This window comes from Mobula birostris, chromosome 3 (assembly GCF_030028105.1).
Source record: "Mobula birostris isolate sMobBir1 chromosome 3, sMobBir1.hap1, whole genome shotgun sequence".
NCBI classification, from domain to species: domain Eukaryota; kingdom Metazoa; phylum Chordata; class Chondrichthyes; order Myliobatiformes; family Myliobatidae; genus Mobula; species Mobula birostris.
In genome coordinates, this window is record NC_092372.1 from 99,837,128 (window position 1) to 99,859,394 (window position 22,267).

At 41.2% G+C, this 22,267-nt stretch overlaps 1 protein-coding gene across 1 annotated transcript in view; it reads right to left on the reverse strand.

The window, feature by feature from the left end:
* Positions 1 to 22,267, reverse strand: part of cfap299 (cilia and flagella associated protein 299) — a 669,728-nt gene that overhangs the window by 147,402 nt on the left and 500,059 nt on the right. The window contains exon 4 of the mRNA XM_072253134.1: positions 5,543 to 5,685. Within this exon, the coding sequence (XP_072109235.1) occupies positions 5,543 to 5,685 (143 nt within the window). The remainder of the gene's footprint in view (positions 1 to 5,542; positions 5,686 to 22,267) is intronic.

Genomic DNA, 22,267 nt, shown 5'->3' on the forward strand with positions numbered 1-22,267 from the left:
ATAGTTAGTTACCAGCTGAAATATGGAAAATATTATTGTAATGATAACTTAGATATACGTAGTTTCAAAGGCAACATATTATTAGGGAACGTTTAAGAAAGAATGTAAAGTTAAGAAATGCAAGGGGTTGTCAGTACTGCTGAAGGAGAATGTTATAATGTTGGCAGGGAAGAATGTCTTTGAGGGGTAATGGATTGAAGTGAGGGCGATAAAGTGGCAGATGAGCTTTATTCTCCACCAAATATTAGGGAATGAGACTGGGATTATGAGATTGTTGGCTATTCAAGTCTGGCTTGCAGAGCATCAAAGTAAAAAAAAGAGATGAAGGAACTTCTGCAATCATTTTCTTGATTTGTGTGTCCCTGCACTTGAGCAAGAGGCATTGATGCATCTGTTTCTGGGTATCTAAGTGCCAGTGGGGGAAGGAGGAATCTAGGAATTGCTAATTGCAATATCATAAGGTTTAAATTAGTAATGAAAAAGAATCATCAGCAATCTACAGAAACTTCTCAGCCAGGGCAGTCCAGCTTCAGTGGGCTGAGAGAAGATCTGGCCTGGTTTAATAGCAATTAAAGATTAGCTAGCAAAAAGGCAAGCCTAATGAGGGGATGATTTTGTATTGCCTTAAGGGTGAAAATAGAGCAAAGGCCATAACCTTCTGAATAATCAAAGAAATATAAAAGTAAGCAAGCACATAGTAGGTGATGAATTGATATTGCCACTGAGAGTCAGACATACCATATACAAAAAAATCAAATGGGTATTTAAAGATTTAGTCAGTAAAGATGGAACATACAGTAAGGATATACTGCTAACTAACATAAAAGTAAACAACAAATCTTTCATGAGCATGCAGATAATGAATGGATGGTAAGGAGAAGGAAATGACAGGCATAGGTGACTAATGCATGAAGGCAAGAGGCATAGCTGAAATACGTCAATGTCTATTAAAAGGGAGGAAAGGCAAAGGAGATAATGAATGGGGAGAAAACTGATAAAGAGGCACATTTAAAAGTTGGCTAGTAATATAGAAGTCTCTGGAATAAAGAGGTCAGTGGCTTAGCTTGGCTTAGAAGCAGAAATTTTACAGATGTATTGTGGAAAGCATTCTGATTGGTAGAGGGGCTCCAATGCATAGGATCACAGGAGGACGCAGAGGCTTGTAGATTCAGCCAGTTTCATCATGGACACAAGTCTCCTCACCATTGAGGACATCTTCAAAAGGTAGTGCCTCTGAAAGTGGCATCCATTATTAAAGGCAGTCACCCTTTAAGACATGCTCTCTTCTCATTACCACCATCACTCAACATTATAGGAACAGATTCGTACCCACCACCATCAGATTTCTGAATGGTCCATGAACCCATGAACACTATCTCACTATTCATTTTTGCACTATTTTATTTTATATTGTAACCTATAGTGATTTTTATACCTCGCATTGTACTGCTGAGACAAAACATATGTCATTGATAACAAACCTCATTCTGAGAAACCACAGCGTTGCTGCAAACAGTTGTACTTCAGACCAGCGGATGGTGGACAGGGCTGTTCCCCAAAGATCCATACTGGGATGACTGCCAGTTTTGATATATTGCTGAGTTGCACATGGTTTTTTAGAGTAAAATCTCAACAAAAATATAATTTGTAGACAAACATTTTCAAACTCTGCACTATAGCTTTCTATGGTTACTTGTCATAACGTAACACTCGCCTGCCAGGAGTGACAGAAACATCTCAAGTCTGCACTTTTCATTGAAAACATAAACCACTCCAAGTACAAAACTTCAAGTGACAGCCACAAATTGGCAATGAGCAAGTACCACAAAACCAACGGTCAAGCAACCGAGGTGTTTTTGAAACCTATCAGTTCTGGACACAGCAATAACCTACGAGGTGAGCCAATCAAATCATACAATGTTACGAAAACTATTCTGAGCCTGCGTCATTAAATGTGAATCAATTAGCCTGTCTATACTTGGACTGGGTCCACAATGAAGAGCCAGAAGAAACATCAGCAAGGGAATCATAACCAAGAGCTATATTCTTCAGGGCATGAGGCAAAAAAAGGAAAAACTCAATAAAGAAAGCACATTGGCATATTGGATTCGGAATATGGCTCAGATAGGGAATCATCAAAGGTGAGTCAAATCTTAATGGTTCTTGATGTACTAGGGACCTTCCTCCTATCAGTTGGAAGTGCAAACTACAACATGAAAAGAAATTTAGCATTTGACAAAATAAATTAAAACTTTGGCAAGGGGTCTGTTTCTATATCATCAATGTTGCTAGCAAAAGAAGAAAGTTTCCTCTTTTAAGTGCATCTCAAAAAAGTGATAAACATTTAGTATCATAGAGTTTGTTTGAATACGATTAAATTGACTTCTTTTCGAAAGTCAATGGTAATAACAATTAAACATAACAAAAGGATATTTTATATTCATTAAAGAAAGATTAATAGCTGCTATAATTCTATCCAAGGTCCCAAAAAACATTAAATTGGCAAAAGTTGATCATGAGTAACTAATTATTTCATACTTCTGGATAGATGTTATGGCTGGAGTGTGGCTCTGTGGCAAGGATGTTACCAATTATTGTAATATTTTATCTATAAAATTTACAATCCTGACTAGCTACTTATCAAATTATGTGATAAATTTTTCATCTTCAAAAGATAAAGCAGTACAGGTGCACATTCCTTTATCCGAAATTCTAAAATCCAAAAAGCTCCGAAGACCGAAGTTTTTCACCAACAGCTGACGTCACTCAGGTGTGACGTGGCCGCATGAGCAGAGGCCACCAGGTGTCAGTTGTGGCTCAGCGCTCGTACTGGTTACACGTGCATTTGCCGTTCGCTGATATTTTGTGTTCACTGTTGACTTTGTGTTTAATTTCACTGTGAAAATGTCAAAAAGAGCTGCAGATACCCCTATGGGCAACAGTGAGAAAAAGAGAAGGAAGCAACTATCATTATCAGTAACACAGAAAGTGGAGTTATTGCAGAAGCTTGATCGTGGTGTGTCTGTGCGGCGTCTTACTGAAGAAAATAATGTCGGAACTACCACTGTATATGATTTAAATAAACAGAAAGACAAGTTACTATAGTGACAGTGACAATGACGTTCTGCATTTATTCCAGTAAATCATTTACCATGTATTTGGTTCGGTTCGTTTGAAGCTGTATATTTTTATGTTTTATTGAATGTTTTGTTGGAAATAAAATTTCTTCTTGTCATTATTCCCTAAACAATACAGCATAACAATTATTTACATAGCATTTATATTGCATTAGGTATTATAAGTAATCTGGAAATGATTTAAAGTATACGGGAGGATGTGCGTCGGGTTTGGTGTGCCGCTGGGTCTTAAAATCCACTGCACTGAGACAGGTTAAGTAAGGGACTTGAACATACGTGTTTTTTGGTATTGCGGGGGGTGAGATCTGAAATCTGAATTCCGAGATGCAACTGGCCCCAAGGATTTTGGGTAAGGGATTGTGGACCTGTATTCTGGTGATACACACACAAAAGATGCTGGTGAATGCTGCAGGCCAGGCAGCATCTATAGGAAGAGGTACAGTCAATGTTTCAGGCCGAGACCCTTCGTCAGGACTAACTGAAGGAAGAGCTAGTAAGAGATTTGAAAGTGGGAGGGGGAGGGGGAGATCCAAAATGATAGGAGAAGACAGGAGGGGGAGTGTTGGAGCTAAGAGTGGGAAATTTGATTGACAAAAGGGATATGAGAGGATCATGGGATGGGAGGCCTAGGGAGAAACAAAAGGGGTAGGGGGGAAGCCCAGAGGATAGGCAAGAAGTACAGTGAGAGGGACAGAGGGAGAAAAAGGAGAGAGAGAGAAAGAAAAAAAAACATGTATAATAAATAAATAAATAGCGATGGTATACGAAGGGGAGGTGGGACAGAAGTTAATGCCCCACCTCCCCTTCATACCCCATTCACTATTTATTTATTTATTATATATAAACATATATTTTTTTCTCTCTCTCCTCTTTCTCCCTCTGTCCCTCTCACTATTCTCCTTGCCCATCCTCTGGGCTTCCCCCCTCCCCCTTTCTTTCTCCCTAGGCCTCCTGTCCCATGATCCTCTCATATCCCTTTTGCCAATCACCTGTCCAGCTCTTGGCTCCATCCCTCCCCCTCCTGTCTTCTCCTATCATTTCAGATCTCTCCCACCTCCCTCTCACTTTCAAATCTCTTACTATCTCTTCTTCCAGTTAGTCCTGACGAAGGGTCTCGGCCCGAAACGTCGACTGTACCTCTTCCTATAGATGCTGCCTGGCCTGCTGTGTTCACCAGCATTTTTTGTGTGTATTGCTTGAAATTCCAGCATCCGCAGATTTCCTCGTGTTTCTGTTGATACACTCTTTGCTCAAACAATTACACCTTCTTGATCAACTGTGAAGTAATTGCATATGTCTGTCTCATAACTATGAAAGTACTGATTACAGGATGTTTAGGGAAACCAGTCGACAACAAAAAGGCAAATAGATTAACAAGTATTAAGTTCATAATATTTCATGAGATATTGGTAATAAACATACCTTCCTTCTTGTCTGGGTGCAACCTCTTGGCAACCTTCCTTGACTGTTCCCTTTGTCCTTGCCCTTAAAGCTGCACCTTCTTGACTAAAGTTTTCATCACTTGAGTAAATACCTACTTATATGGATCATGTTAAACTTGTAGTTGATAAGAATTGTGAAGTTCCTTGAAACAGTTTGTTTTAAATGTTATGAATGTGCGTATCAAAGTGAGTTCTGGTTTGAGTGAATGGGCCAAGTGCTGGTGTAATTAACTCATCTTTTGTGCAAGAAGTTTTAGGACACATTTGAGCGAGCTTCGCTGCGATTTGCCCACTAATATGATGAACTGAGAACAAGGCTTTGGGCCTAGACCGGCTGCTCTGCGGATTCGGATCTAAGGACTCAAATTTGGTTTGGAATGCTGTTGCTTGCTTCTACTGTTTGCATGATTTGTGTTTTTTCTCTTTCTCTGCACATTGGGGGTAGGTCATTTTTTTAAATTGAGTTCTTTTGGGTTTCTTGCTTTGTGGCTGCCTATAAGCAGACAAATCTCAAGGTTGTATAATTTATACATACTTTGATAATATTTGTACTTTGAACTTTGAATTGACAGTATGTCGAACACATTTTAGGATTACTCCTCATGTTCAATAAATCTCACTCTGTACAATGATTTTTATTAAAAGAATTCGACAGCTGGAGATGTCTGAGATAGGTGAGGTAATTTACAGTAACTTCAGTCAATTTGTATGCTATGATCTGAAGAGTAACATCAGTTTTCATGTACTTTATAGGTTTTGTGAATGGGGTCCCTAATTATTAAGTCACAGTCAAGAAATATGAAGCACTACTACTAACCAAAAGAGGGAAACTACAAAATGAGGCAAGATTGGAAATTTAATATTTATGGAGGGGTATTATAATTTGTTGATAACTGAACATAGATGAAAGCATAACTACTACCAACATTGTTATAGCACCACTGCTCAAGTATGTAAATATACCTCAGATCTGTTGATCGTGGCAATAGTTTCTTCTTTCCACTGAAATATTCTTCAAAGTCTTCCAACCTGAGTCTATGTGAATAATCGATATATCCAGAAATCTCTTGACTATGAGAGTTGAAGTCTCTGATAAAAATGATGGACTGTAAAATTAGAAAATGAATATTTATGTATTATAAGCAATTTGTCAAAGAAAACTGAGCATACTTAATTAATGATTAATTTGCTTCATTTAGCAATGAACTCTTTATTTATATTTTGAATTTTGGGAAGTAGACTTGGAATACAAAGTCATATTGAAATCATCTTTGATTTCAATATTTTTCTAAATTGTATATTTTGCAGTTATATTCATATTATGTAATTAAAAGTTGAGTAGGTATTTGTAAGAATGGATGTCTTCATTTTTACAATGAACTATTGAAGTTCAATTCCTCTTGAAATAAACAGAGATCTTTACTTCCTAAACACAAGAAATTCTGCAGATGCTGGAAATTCAAAGCAACACACACAAAATGCTGGAGGAACTCAGCAGGTCCGGCAGCATCTTTGGAAATGAACATACAGCCAACGTTTTGAGCCGAGACCCTTCCTCAGGACTGAGAAGAAAGGTGAAAGAAAATAGAATGAAAAGGTGGGGGCAGAGGAAAGAGGTTAGCTGGAAGGTGAGAGGTGATAGACACCCAGACTGGTGTCCTTTTCAGTTTCTTTCTACTGTACATTAATAATTTTCTTTTCTGTTCAACCAAATAATTGACCACCTTTTCCAAGCTTTCACTGATCTGCAAGATAATGATACAATTCTCATGAAAGTCAAAACTGTGAATAATTTCACTGACATTATAGAATCTGCAGCTACTAATAATATCATCCAGTAAAGAGCATTCAGGAAGTTCAAGCAACACACCTCAAAGTTGCTGGTGAATGCAGCAGGCCAGGCAGCATCTCTAGGAAGAGGTGCAGTCGATGTTTTGGGCCGAGATCCTTAAAATATATTCAGGGGGACAGAGGGAGAAAAAGGAGAGTGAGAGAAAGAATGTGTGTATAAAAATAAGTAACAGATGGGGTACGAGGGGGAGGTGGGGCATCAGCAGAAGTTAGAGAAGTCGATGTTCATGCCATCAGGTTGGAGGCTACCCAGACGGAATATAAGGTGTTGTTCCTCCAACCTGAGTGTGGCTTCATCTTTACAGTAGAGGAGGCCGTGGATAGACATGTCAGAATGGGAATGGGATGTGGAATTAAAATGTGTGGCCACTGGGAGATCCTGCTTTCTCTGGCGGACAGAGCGTAGATGTTCAGCAAAGCGGTCTCCCAGTCTGCGTCGGGTCTCGCCAATATATAAAAGGCCACATCGGGAGCACCGGACGCAGTATATCACCCCAGCCGGCTCACAGGTGAAGTGTTGCCTCACTTGGAAGGACTGTCTGGGGCCCTGAATGGTGGTGAGGGAGGAAGTGTAAGGGCATGTGTAGCACTTGTTCCGCTTACACGGATAAGTGCCAGGAGGAGATCAGTGGGGAGGGATGGGGGGGACGAATGGACAAGGGAGTCGCGTAGGGAGCGATCCCTGCGGAATGCAGAAAGGGGGGGGGGGAGGGAAAGATGTGCTTAGTGGTGGGATCCCGTTGGAGGTGGCGGAAGTTACAGAGAATAATATGTTGGACCCAGAGGCTGGTGGGGTGGTAGGTGAGGACCAGGGTAACCCTATTCCTAGTGGGGTGGCGGGAGGATGGAGTGAGAGCAGATGTACGTGAAATGGGGGAGATGCGTTTAAGAGCAGAGTTGATAGTGGAGGAAGGGAAGCCCCTTTCTTTAAAAAAGGAAGACATCTCCCTCGTCCTAGAATGAAAAGCCTCATCCTGAGAGCAGATGCGGTGGAGACGGAGGAATTGCGAGAAGGGGATGGCGTTTTTGCAAGAGACAGGGTGAGAAGAGGAATAGTCCAGATAGCTGTGAGAGTCAGTAGGCTTATAGTAGACATCAGTGGATAAGCTGTCTCCAGAGACAGAGACAGAAAGATCTAGAAAGGGGAGGGATGTGTCGAAAATGGACCAGGTAAACTTGAGGGCAGGGTGAAAGTTGGAGGCAAAGTAAATAAAGTCAACGAGCTCTGCATGCGTGCAGGAAGCAGTGCCAGTGCAGTCGTCGATGTAGCGAAGGAAAAGTGGGGGACAGATACCAGAATAGGCACGGAACATAGATTGTTCCACAAAGCCAACAAAAAGGCAGGCATAGCTAGGACCCATACGGGTGCCCATAGCTACACCTCTAGTTTGGAGGAAGTGGGAGGAGCCAAAGGAGAAATTATTAAGAGTAAGGACTAATTCCGCTAGACGGAGCAGAGTGGTGGTAGAGGGGAACTGATTGGGTCTGGAATCCAAAAAGAAGCGTAGAGCTTTGAAACCTTCCTGATGGGGGATGGAAGTATCACTCTTCCTTCAGTTAGTCCTGACGAAGGGTCTCGGCCTGAAACGTCGACTTCACCTCTTCCTAGAGATGCTGCCTGGCCTGCTGCGTTCACCAGCAACCTTTATGTGTGTTGCTTGAATTTCCAGCATCTGCAGAATTCCTGTTTGCGTTTTTAAGTTCACTACTGCGAAGCCTCTTCCGGTGGTGCCTACACCGAAGAAACTCAGGAAGTTCAGTTGGGAGGGTTACCATTAATAAACACAAGACACAGGGATGATGTAAAACATATGCAATTAAAGTACATCGTTTGTTCATTCTATCACATGTAAGATCACAATTGATTTTGCCTACCCATAACAAATATAACTTGTAAATCATTGACAGTATTCTCAGTTACGTAGGTGGGATATTCCGAGGGGTGAGAGGTGGGAAGTTAACTAGAAGTGATGGTTGCAGATAGACTATGGTTTAACTGATAGGCACAGGCCAAAGCATAAAACTGACCTATTTATATAAATCCATTTTTCTGCATGTCATTAAAGCATTCTGTCCTTCCTTATAAACATTAAGCTACTTAATGTTTCTGATGAACCTATTCAGTATTTTTAATTTTATGCAGCAGACAGATCTTTGTTACCATGAATAAAATTCCAGCCACTATCATTATCTTCTGACATGCAAATCTGGCATGACACAAGATTGTACTTTTTTTAAATTAAGAGAAGCACAATGTTAGCAACATAAAACATAAGCTGTCTACTGGCGGGGGGGGGTGGGGGGGAGATAATAATTGATCCAATTAATGTGGACTCATTTTTCATTTACAGCATAAATGGGAGCAAGGCTGCTTAAGGGTCATCTTTCTCTTTTATGTTTTCAATAGTTCTACTTTCTGTCCTTTGATATACCTATGGGAACATTCACTGTGAATTCTAATAAGAAAACAGGAACAAGGTCAAGTCCTTTAGACTCAATTCATGAATTGACCCTGCACTGTGGAAGTAAAGCCTGCTGACTCAAAATTTTCCAGGTGCAATCTCTGATAATAGTTTCAAAGTTCAAAGTTCAAGTTCAAAGTAAATTTATTATCAAAGTACATAAACGCCACCATATTCAACACTGAGACTTATCTTCTTATGGGCGTTCGCAGTAAATGCAAGAAAAACAATAGAATCAATGAAAGACCTCAAACAACAAAATGGGCTAACAACCATTTGTGCAAACACAAAAAGAACAAGTAAACAAACAAGTAAATAAATAAACAAACAAACAAACAAACAAATAAATAAATAAACGAGCAATAAATATCGAGAACATGAGATGAAGAGTTCTTGAAAGTGAGTCCATGTGCTATGGGAACAGTTCAGTGATGGGGCGAGAGAAGTTGAGTGAAGTTATCCTCTCTGGTTCAAGCTCTCTGATTGAGGGGTAATAACTGTTTCTAACCTGGCAGGGTAGATTCCTAGGCTCTTTTGCCTTCCTCCTGATGGCAGCAGCAAGAAGAGTGTATGGCCTAGATGGTGAGGTCCTTGATGATAGATGCTGCTTTCCTGCGATATCATTCTGTGTAGATGTGTTCAATGGCTTTATTTATGATGGAGTGGGCTGTATCCACTACTTTTCGGAGGGTCTTCCATTCAAGATCATTTGTGTGTTTCAATACCAGGACATGATGCAGCCAGTCAATATATTCCCCATTACACATCCGTAGAAGATAGTCAAAGTTATAGATTTCGGGACAGATCTTAGCAAACTCCCAAGGAAGTAGAAGTGCTGCTGTGCTTTCTTTGTGATGGGACTTTACTTGCTACACCCAGCACAGATCCTCTGAAATGATTACACTGCGGAATTTAAAGCTGCAGACACTCTCCACCACTGGTTTCCTGATGAGGACTGGCTCCTAGACTTCTGGTTTCTTCCTCCTTAAGTCAATAATCAGCTTCTAGTCTTGCTAAACATTGAGTGAGAGGTTGTTGTTGTGCACCACTCAACCAGATATTCAATTTCCCTCGTATATGCTGATTTGTCACCAACTTTGATTCAGACTATGACAGTGGTGGCATCAGCTAGTTTAACCTATTAACTTACTGTACTTTTCTAAGTGAGGTCTGTTGGCATGGTGACAAGAGCAGTATAATTCATTTAGTGTCACAGGCACCAGAAGGGAAGCAGTTGGCTAGAGTGTCTGTTTCTAGCCCCTACAGTCAGCTCTGGGCATTCAGACAATGAAGACACCTACACCCTCCCTATACAAAGATTGTGCTTTAACTACATTTACAAGGTAGCAGATGATGCTTCCATAGTGGGTCTATCTCAAATAATGGTGAGTCAGAGTACGGGAAAGAGATAGAGAGCCTGGTGACATGATGTCATGACAAAAATGTTTTTCTCAATGTCAGCAAAAACAGAAAAGCTGGTCATTGACTTCCGGAAGATGGGTTTCGAACATATTCTTGCTTACATCAGCAGTATGGTGATTGAGAGTTTGAGAGCTTCAAGTTCCTGGAAATATTCCTGTCCAGATGCATTATGGCTTGGTATGGCAACTGTTCTGCTTGTGACCACAGGGAATTGCAGAGTTGTGATCACAACTCAGCATATAACAGAAAGAGCCTTCCCTCTTTGCACTCTGTTTATACTTCTCACTATCTCAGAAAAGCAGCAGAAAAACAACTACCCTGCTCACTCAAGACTCACTTCTCCCCCATCCCATCGGGCAGAAGATGCAAACACCTGAAAGCGCAAACCACCAGGTTCAATGACAACCTCAATCCCACTGTTATAAGGCTATGGAATGATTCCCGCGTATGACAGATAGACCTTGATCTCTCAACCTAACTCAATATGACCTTGTACCTTATTGGAATTGTGAGAGGTCTTTCAGGACTCTTGAGGTTTGAGTTCATATGGATTTAGAAGGAAAGCAGAGTTACATCTTGTTTGAGTTTTTCTCCAGCTGTGTACATACATCTATTGATGCTTCTGGACACATCTTCGGTGATGTTCCTGGAATCATCGGGTGTTTTGGGTCTTTCAACATCATACAACCTCCTCCAGGTGACCCAGCCGGGGCTGATCAGACCCCAGCTTGTGTCCAGATGGCTAGCTACTTATGATTCCATGGCTCCCCTCTTTTGAGCCACAGCCATCTTGAGGCCCTCTCTGCTGCATCGGTGGTACTGCGGATGGCTCTCCTCTTCCTCTCTCCCTCAATGCCCAAAATGCTGACGGCTCTAACTAAAGAACGGGCTACGAATCCCCTACAACCAACCTCCACTGGGAGACACCTCGCTCTCCATCCAGCCTGCAGACAGTTGCTGACCAGTCCTGCGTACTTGGAGAGCTTCCTTTCAAAGGCCTCCTCCAAGCTATCTTCCCATGGGACTGTCAGCTCCAGCAGCACCACTTGCTTAGTCGATTCAGACACTAGGACAATGTCTGGTCGCAGGGTGGTGGCTGCAATATGGTTGGGGAACTTCAGCTGCCCTTCGAGGTCCACCAACAGCTGCCAGTCCCTTGCAGAGGTCAGAATGCCTGCAGATGTTCTTTTGGCGGGTATTGGCTGCTCCCCAGCTCTGACAAAGGCAATGGTCTGCTTGGAGGGTCGGGACCGCTTCGCCCACTCAACTCCTGCGCTGACGGCTTCAGCGATGGTCTTCAGGACCTGATCATGCCTCCACCTGTACCGTCCCTCACCAAGGGCCCTTGCACAGCCGCTGAGGATGTGCTCCAGGGTTCCTCGCTTGGAGCACAGTGGGCACGCAGATGACTCCGCCTTGCCCCATGTGTGCAGGTTTGATGGGCTTGGAAGCACATCGTACACTGCCTGGATGAGAAATTGGATGAGGTGTGGTTTAGCTTTCCAAAGATCAGCCCAGGACACTCTCCTGTCAACCGCATTCTCCCATCTTGTCCAAGCTCCCTGTTACTTCATTCCCACTGCCTTGCAGGCTCTCATCTCCTCCACTACTGCTCTCACCTCTTCCTGAACTAGACGACGCCTTTCCTTCCCTCTGGTGTCCATTTGGGGAGTTGGAAAGGATCCTAGCCCCAAAGACGTATTCTCCCGACTACCAACATAACAAAATAGCTCTAAATTGTAATCCCCAAGAGTCAAAAGTGTCACTAAAATTGATACCTTAAATTTGGATTATTTGCTCTAAATTGGAATCCAGAGACAAATGTGTCACTAAATTGGTATTTTAAATTTGGATTATTACTTACACTAAGTTGCTAAGTAAATGCACAGTATAATGGCACAAATGAGAGGGCAGAATATGTGTTGTGACCATATCATATTGACGAACACTATTTGCCATTGTGGTCATCCCTATTGAACCTCAGGTGTCAACAGCTAGAGGAACTTTGACTGAGTGAACTGGAGGGACTCCAAGCTTCCTCAGAAAGGGAGAAGGTTACTAAGACATTTTGCTTAGAAGGCAGGCACACCTGATGGATTAGGAATAGTTCATGAACTGTTGTAGATACATTAGAGGAGGCCCAATCCATGCACTTGTCAGGTGGCATGAAGGTTTTCCATGACATGTAGATGAGAATAGGGACTGCAGGGAGAAGGAGCAAACTGTTCACAGTACTGTGGTATAGCGGGACACTCAAGTTTATAGAATGCAATAGAAAGTAATTATGGTAAGGACTGGTTTGCTTTCCTGGTGTCTGAGTCAAAGGTATCACTCTGAGTTAGGTGACTTGGAATGGGAGGGGAAATATCTCATTGCTTGGTCCATACGGATACCTACAACTATGAAAAAAATCTGTTCATGGAGTTTGTGCATCAATAGACTAAATTATAAAGCAGGTTCACAAAGCTAGTAATCTCTGGATTACTACCTGAGCCAAACTGGTATAGGGTCAATCAGACGAGAGAGATGAAAGTGGTGCTCAAAGATTGCTGTGTAATAAATGGGTTTCCCGGACTCGAGTGTGCACAGATTCAAGTTGGCAGAAAAAACGCTGCTCTTGTAGATCAAGTTACTAGTGCTGTGACAGGGCTAACTGCAGAGAATTGTGAACATAACCCTGTCCATCAGGAAAACAAACCTTCCTACTGTCTACATTTCTCACTGCCTCGGTAATTCATCCAGCATAGTTGAAGACCACACCCCACATGGACATTCTTCCTTCCACACCATCCCATCATGCAGAAGATAAAATGCCTGAACACGCAAACCGGCATGCTCAAGGACAGCTTCTGTCCTGCTGTTAAAAAAAACTGTTGGATAGTTCCTTAATTTGATAAAATGGATTTTTGACCTTAACTTACTTGCTATAACTTTGCAGCTTATGTTCTACCTGCATTTCACTTTCTCTGTACAAACTTTATTCTGCATTCTATTATTCTTCTACCTTATACTACCTTAATGGACTGTTGTAATGAATTGATTTGTATGGACAATAAATAAGACAAGCTTTTCACTGCACCTGGGTACATGCGGCATCATAAACTAATTTACCAGTTTACCAAATAGTAGTGAAAAGTGTACTCAGGTGAGAGGGAACTCTGAAACTTAAACAAAAACACAATAGTACTGGGTATCAGTAAAAGTAATGATAACTAGTGTCATAAACCCTGCGGGCTTCTGATATGTACCACAGAGTGTTGGGCTTTAGCCCTTTCGAACACCTGTATTTACTAATTGGTGTCTTAACTAAAGTCATTAAGCCCTGGTGCTTTCTGTTTAATCTTGTCAAGTTAAATGTGACTGGATAAGTCTCCAGCATGCTATGAATATTTACAGAGGACTCTCAGTTAGGGCTTTGAGTGGAGCGGAAAGAGAGGTGACTGGAAAATGGCGGAGAGAGAGAACATCAAGGAAAGAGCCAAGCTGTTGAAGGAAGTTTTTAGCGAAAGTGGAACTGAACTAGAGATGGAGGTTGGCAGGAAAGAGGAACGGAATGGAAAGAGGAAGAAAAGAAAGCAGAGGTATGGGATATCAAACTCTGAGGAGTCAGCGGATGATCAAAGCAGGACAGCAAAACAATGGAAAAAAGATGAGATTAAAGCAATTATAAAACTAAGTGAAGTTGGGGCGTCTTTCGGTGATTGGAACCCGACTCCTTTGACGAAGATGCTCAACAAAATTCTAGGTGAGATTAAAGGAGCAAAGATTTTAAGAAATGAATTGCTATTAGTGATTTGTCAGGATAGTGCTCAGCAAGGTAAAGTGATAAGATTATGTAAAATAGATGGCAAAGAAGTACAATGCTCAATACCCAACAATAGAAAGTGGACTAGAGGAGTTATTTCGGGGATACCAACAAAAGTTACTATGGATGAGATTAAACAGAACATAAAAGGAGCAAAAATTATTGAGGCCAAATGTTTGAAAGTTACAAGAAACGGGAAAACGTGTGATAGTTTATCGGTAACGATTAACTTTGATGAAGAGAGATTGCCGACTAACGTTTACTTAGAGTATATGTGTTATGTGGTTAGAATATATATACCATCGCCTTTAAGATGCTATAAATGTCAGAAATTCGGGCACGTTGCGGCAGTCTGCAGAGGAAAACAAAGATGTGGGAGGTGCACTGGAATACACGAATATGGGAAATGTGAAGCGGGAGCTAGGCTGAAATGCTGCAATTGTGGCGAGGAACACAGCCCAGCTTATCGAGGGTGCATTTATAGCAAGAAGGCGGCTGAGATATAATATGTAAAAGTAACTCAAGGAATCAGTTATGCAGAGGCAGTGAAAGAAGTTGATGAAAAAAAGCCTGTCAAGCAAACAAATACCGGGAATAATAAACTGGTGAATTGTGAGAGATGTAATATGAAAAATAAGGATACACTATTAATGAGTAGAAAGGAGTTTGTGCTTTTTATGGTGGATGCAATTAATTGTTCAGTGTAAACAAGCAAAAGAACTGAGGAAATTAAAATTATCGTCAAGTCTGCAGAAAAGTATCTTGGTATTAAAGGAATTAGGTGGGAAGAAGTCAAAGAAACACTGAATGGAGGATCCAACAGTTCACAGGCAGGGGAGATGGAATCTTAATGGCAGTATATTTATTGCAAATGGTCAAGAATTTAAGAAATGTTTCAGAACTTAAGGAAAATCCTCAGATTTTATGGTTGAAGCCCAGGATAAATGTTCAGAACTACAACAACAAATAGAAGTACCCGACAAGAACAACGGTGAGTTGGAAAGAGATTGGAAAATGGAGGAAATTATTACAAGGTTACAAAAGGAAAAAGAATTTGTTGCAAAGTGAGTTATCTACATTTAGATTATAAAATGAAAACATGGAAGCAAATGAAGAAGAACTCCGAGGTCTCAATAAACAACTGCAGGCTACGATCCAAGAAAAGGAAAACCTGAAAAAGCAGAGACTTGGAAAAACAAGAAGTTTAAAAGTATAACATGCGATAATTACTATTCTTTAACAAGACGATTTTAGTCTTACAAGTGAAGTAGATGAAATCAATGTAATTGAGGTAATGCAACTACATGAAAATGTGACATAATTAGGGAAGGATTGCAGTTTGTGGCAGTATCTAATGAGCACATTAAGCATTCACGAGGAATTGCAACTACAGAGTTATGCTAATAGAGAACTGCAGGCTGAACTAGATTGTCTAAAGTAGAGAACTCCAGCACATATTTGGTTGGAACACCACAAGTCTAGCAGGTGGCGGTAATGCACTGAAAACTGGTTGTCAACTGCCATTAAACAAAAAAGATGAAGAAGAAGAAGAAGGGCTTTGAGTGGAATCTTTGTGTTTCTGGAGAATGATATGTCTTGCAGTGTTGCTGGGTGTCTAACCTCTTGCTTCCGTCTCTTCATGGCAGCCTGCTGTTCCTCCGCACCTGTGTTAATCGTTGCTGGCGCTCACCATGACAGAGTCTGCTGTTCCTTCACACCTGTGTTAGTCATTGCCGATGCCCACTGTGACAGCTGCTGTTCCTTCACACCTGCATTGAGTCCTGCCAGTGACCACTGTGACAACTAGCGTGTTTCAATAAATCACAGGGAGTTCATAGTGCCTGGTTTAGCCTGAAGTCTGTCATAGTAAGCAGAGATAGTTGACATTTGTAGTAGAAATCACGGGACTATTTGATGAGAATGATCAGGAGATCTAGGGACTAATTAATCACAAACATATGGTGCTCGTGGATTGGATGTTCCATCACACTTAAAGTGAACAAAGCTGATCTGGGACCAAATAGGAAACTCATTGTTTAAAGAACAGAATCTGGGTGGAAAAAGCACAAAAGACCCAGCATGTGCTAATACATAATGTATGGTGTGCTGTCACTATCGCCTATAGCTTTAAAAAAAAAGTGGCACACCTTGCTCAGAGCCAAGCAAAGAAAGCACCTTATCAAGAGCAGACAGTCTGTGCTCTCTAGAGAGAGCATTTTGAAGAACTTAACTGAAGCTCAGTCTTTGATGCAAGTCTCCTGGACTCCATCCCACATTCCACCTTGACCAGGATCACCACCACACCTGATTGACATGAGGTTGAGAATGCCATATGCCATCTCTAAAACAACAAATATTCAGGAGCAGACAAAATTCATCCTGAGCTATCAAGGCTTGAATAATGGGAGATATTGGGACAAACTCACAGCTTTATCTCCTGCATTCAAGATGAGGAAATTCTGTAATTTTCACCAAATCAAAAAAGGAGACAAATCAAATTACAGCATTACCAGTCTTTCAGCAATTGATCACAAGAACTTTTTACAAGAGTCCTCTTCAGCTACCTCTCTGTGGCCAGTGAGGAGTTTCTGAAATTGTATTGTGAATTCTGTCTAACAAAATATATTCTGGTCATGTCTCAAATGCAATAGTTCCCAAGAAGTATTTGGCAAGCAGCATTAAGAAGACATACAGTGTCCTGTAAAAGTATTCAGCCCCCGACTCTTTGTTCACCTAAGTGAGTATTACAACCAGAGATTTTAATCAATTTAACTGAAAATTTGTATTTATAAATCACGCGCTCCTTTCTTTCACAGCAGAGCCCCAAAACAGGGAAAATTGTAAACTATGAAAAACTAAAAATTAAAAAACTGAAATGTTAGCATTTCAAAAGTATTCAAGGCCCTTTGCTCAGTACTTAGTTGAACTACCTCTCACAGCGATTATAGCCAGTAGTCTTTTTGGATAAGTCCCTAATTACTTTGCACAATGTGATGGAGCAAGATTTGCCCAGTCCTCCTTGCAGAATTACTCAAGCTGTGCCAGGTTATTTGGGGAGTAGCAGTGGACAGCAGTCTTGAGGTGTTGCCAGAGATGTTTGATTGAGTTAAGGTCAGGACTCTGACTGGGCCACGCAAGGACATCAATTTTCTTCATTTGAATCCACTCCACGTTTGCTCTGGCAGTATGCTTTGGGTTGCTGTCCTGCTGAAGATAAACTTCCTCCCCAGTTTAAGCTTTCTGGCAGAGGCAAGTGGATTTTTATCCAGGATCTCTCTATATTTAGCAGCATTCATATTCCCGTCAATCCTGACCAGATTTCCAGTCCTTGCTGCTGAACACCATCCCCATAGCATGATGCTACTTTCACCATACTTGACTGTAGGGATGGTGTTACCTGGCTGATGTGCAGTATGAGATTTACACCACACATACTGCTTAGTGTTGAGGCCAATAAGTTCTATTTTAGTCTCATCTGACCATAAGATCTTCTTCTATATCTTTACAGAATCTTCTAAGTGGTGCATTGCAAGGTCCTTCCAAGCAAGGAATGCTTTTTTATCCAGCTACCATAATTACTCTTTTTGTGCAATGCCTAAGTTTAGAGTGGCAGCCTGAACTAGTCTGTGGCTGTGGTTTCTTACTTTTTAACTCTTTTTCACGATGGACTGCATTGAGTTCCGAGGTATGTTCAGTACCTTCGAGATGGTCTTGTACCTTTCCCCGAATTTGTGCTTCTCTATTATCATTTCCCTGACTGGTCTTGAATGCTCCTTTGTCTTCATTTTGGTTTGGTGAGTTGAAAATCTAGCATACTGTTGTATCTTACAGAGAGAGGGGATATTTATTCTTATGAATTCTTTAAAAAGAGGTGATCCTCCAATTTTCTACATCAACAAACTGGGTGAATTGGTAAGGTAATGCATTGCATCTGAGGAAGTTTAGCATAGTAATTACAAAGGGGATTAATTATTTTTCAGCCTTATAATTTAGGTTTATATTTTTTAATTAATTGTTTACAGGATTTGGAATTTTTCTTTTAATTTTGCATGGTGCACAATATTTTGTAGATTAGCTCAAAAAATTCTACTTCAATATATTTGAAATTTTAAAAAATGAGACCGTAAAATGTGAAAATAGTTGTGAGGGTTGGGTACTTATCCAATGCACTGAATTTTATTTTTATTTGCATTTTATTACCCTATGAAAACTGTTGTTAACCAAGAGACAACAAACTAGAGTGAAGCTAAACTACACTAAGGGGCAGAAGACGCTGGTGGGAGTTGTGTACAGGCCACCTAACAGTAGTAGTGAGGTCGGAGATGGTATTAAACAGGAAATTAGAAATGTGTGCAATAAAGGAACAGCAGTTATAATGGGTGACTTCAATCTACATGTAGATTGGGTGAACCAAATTGGTAAAGGTGCTGAGGAAGAGGATTTCTTGGAATGTATGCGGGATGGTTTTTTGAACCAACATGTCGAGGAACCGACTAGAGAGCAGGCTATTCTGGACTGGGTTTTGAGCAATGAGGAAGGGTTAATTAGCAATCTTGTCGTGAGAGGCCCTTTGGGTAAGAGTGACCATAATATGGTGGAATTCTTCATTAAGATGGAGAGTGACATAGTTAATTCAGAAACAAAGGTTCTGAACTTAAAGAGGGGTAACTTTGAAGGTATGAGACGTGAATTAGCTAAGATAGACTGGCAAGTGACACTTACAGGATTGACGGTGGATATGCAATGGCAAGCATTTAAAGGTTGCATGGTGAACTACAACAATTGTTCATCCCAGTTTGGCAAAAGAATAAATCGAGGAAGGTAGTGCACCCGTGGCTGACAAGAGAAATTAGGGATAGTATCAATTCCAAAGAAGCAGCATACAAATTAGCCAGAGAAAGTGGCTCACCTGAGGACTGGGAGAAATTCAGAGTTCAGCAGAGGAGGACAAAGGGCTTAATTAGGAAGGGGAAAAAAGATTATGAGAGAAAACTGGCAGGGAACATAAAAACTGACTGTAAAAGCTTTTAAAGGTATGTAAAAAGGAAAAGACTGGTAAAGACAAATGTAGGTCCCCTACAGACAGAAACAGGTGAATTGATTGTGGGGAGCAAGGACATGGCAGACCAATTGAATAATTACTTTGATCCTGTCTTCACTAAGGAGGACATAAATAATCTTCCAGAAATAGTAGGGGACAGAAGGTCCAGTGAGATGGAGGAACTGAGCGAAATACTTGTTAGTAGGGAAGTGGTGTTAGGTAAATTGAAGGGATTGAAGGCAGATAAATCCCCAGGGCCAGATGGTCTGCATCCTAGAGAGCTTAAGGAAGTAGCCCAAGAAATAGTGGATGCATTAGTGATAATTTTTCAAAACTCGTTAGATTCTGGACTAGTTCCTCAGGATTGGAGGGTGGCTAATGTAACCCCACTTTTTAAAAAAGGAGGGAGAGAGAAACCGGGGAATTATAGACCGGTTAGCCTAACGTCGGTGGTGGGGAAACTGCTGGAGTCAGTTATCAAAGATTTGATAACAGCACATTTGGAAAGCGGTGAAATCATCGGACAAAGTCAGCATGGATTTGTGAAGGGAAAATCATGTCTGACGAATCTCATAGAATTTTTTGAGGATGTAACTAGTAGAGTGGATAGGGGAAAACCAGTAGATGTGGTATATTTGGATTTTCAAAAGGCTTTTGACAAGGTCCCACACAGGAGATTAGTGTGCAAACTTAAAGCACATGGTATTGGGGGTAAGGTATTGATGTGGATGGAGAATTCGTTAGCAGACAGGAAGCAAAGAGTGGGAATAAATGGGACCTTTTCAGAATGGCAGGCGGTGACTAGTGGGGTACCGCAAGACTCAGTGCTGGGACCCCAGTTGTTTACAATATATATTAATGACTTGGATGAGGGAATTAAATGCAGCATCTCCAAGTTTGCGGATGACACGAAGCTGGGTGGCAGTGTTAGCTGTGAGGAGGATGCTAAGAGGATGCAGAGTGACTTGGATAGGTTGGGTGAGTGGGCAAATTCATGGCAGATGCAATTTAATGTGGATAAATGTGAAGTTATCCACTTTGGTGGCAAAAATAGGAAAACAGATTATTATCTGAATTGTGGCCGATTAGGAAAAGGGGAGGTGCAAAGAGACCTGGGTGTCATTATACACCAGTCATTGAAAGTGGGCATGCAGGTACAGCAGGCGGTGAAAAAGGCGAATGGTATGCTGGCATTTATAGCGAGAGGATTCGAGTACAGGAGCAGGGAGGTACTACTGCAGTTGTACAAGGCCTTGGTGAGACCACACCTGGAGTATTGTGTGCAGTTTTGGTCCCCTAATTTGAGGAAAGACATCCTTGCCATAGAGGGAGTACAAAGAAGGTTCACCAGATTGATTCCTGGGATGGCAGGACTTTCATATGAAGAAAGACTGGATGAACTGGGCTTGTACTCGTTGGAATTTAGAAGATTGAGGGGGGATCTGATTGAAACGTATAAAATCCTAAAGGGATTGGACAGGCTAGATGCAGGAAGATTGTTCCCGATGTTGGGGAAGTTCAGAACAAGGGGTCACAGTTTGAGGATAAAGGGGAAGCCTTTTAGGACCGAGATTAGGAAAAACTTCTTCACTCAGAGAGTGGTGAATCTGTGGAATTCTCTGCCACAGGAAGCAGTTGAGGCCAGTACATTGGCTATATTTAAGAGGGAGTTAGATATGGCCCTTGTGGCTAGGGGGATCGAGTTGGATGATCAGCCATGATCATAATAAATGGCAGTGCAGGCTTGAAGGGCCGAATGGCCTACTCCTGCACCTATTTTCTATGTTTCTATGTCTATGTTTACAGGATGAATAAACATCTTGCATTATATAAACATCAACAGGCACACTAAACCAGAAGGGCCACAGTGAGATATCGACATGCCTGCCCTAGCATGTGAAGTATCTCCGGTGGACTGGGCGAATGAGATCAACAAAGATCCAATGGCCAGGAAGGTAGTACTGCAATGCTTTGTGGAGAGCAAGGGGCATGATGAGGCATAGAAGAACTTATAGTCATCCACAGCAACCAAGGAAGACCCTTGTTGTATTATAGACTCGTACCACCGGACCCAGACTCGCAAGATTGAGAGAACAACATTGACAACCTTCTCACCATCTACATAAAGAAAGCAGTTGCATGCAGACAAGAAGTGTCACAAGGGAGACATTAATTGGGAGATAATAATCACCGTAAGCAGTTCAAAATAGTTCAAACATTCAGATATGTAGGTACTATAGTGCCTACTGACCCTTCATTGCATGAAGAGCTCAAAGTTCACAGTTCAAAGTAAATTTACTATCAGTGTAAATGTACTTTTCTTTAATGTATATATAAATTTATTACAAAGTACTGTTATGACTTGCTGAGTTTCTCCAGCATTTTGTGTGTGTTGTTTTATATGTCACCATAAACAACCCTGAGGTTCATTTTCTTGTAGACATGCACAATAATTCCAATCACCGTAATAGAATCAATGAAAGACCGCACCAACTGGCATGCAACTAATGAGCAAAAGACAACAAACTGTGCAAATACAAAAAAAGAAGAAATAATAATAATAAATACATAAATAGATAAATATACAAGTGAACAATAAATATTGAGAACAGGAGATGACGAGTCCTTGAAAGTGAAGCTATAGGCTGTGGGAACGTTTCAGGGATAGGGCATGTGAAGTGAGTGAACTTATCACCTCTGGTTCAAGAGCCTGACGACTGAGAGGTAGTAACTGTTCTTGAACCTGGTGGCATGAGTCCTGAGGCTCCTGTACCTTCCTCCTTTTGGCAGCAGTGAGAAGAGAGCATAGACTTGGTGATGAGGGTCCCTGATGACGTATGCTGCTTTCCTGCAACAACACTCCATGTAGATGTGCTCAATTGTGGTGAGGGCTTTACCTGTCAAGGACTGGGCCATATCCACTACTTTTTGTAGGATTTTCTGTTCAAGGGTATTGGTGTCTCCATACCAGGTGATAATGTAACCAGCCAATATACTCTCCACCACAGATCTATAGAAATTTGTCGAAGTATCAGATGGCATGCCAAATCTTCACTAACTTCTAAGGAAGTAGAGGGGCTGTTGGAGAGACATAATCTAATTAGGGA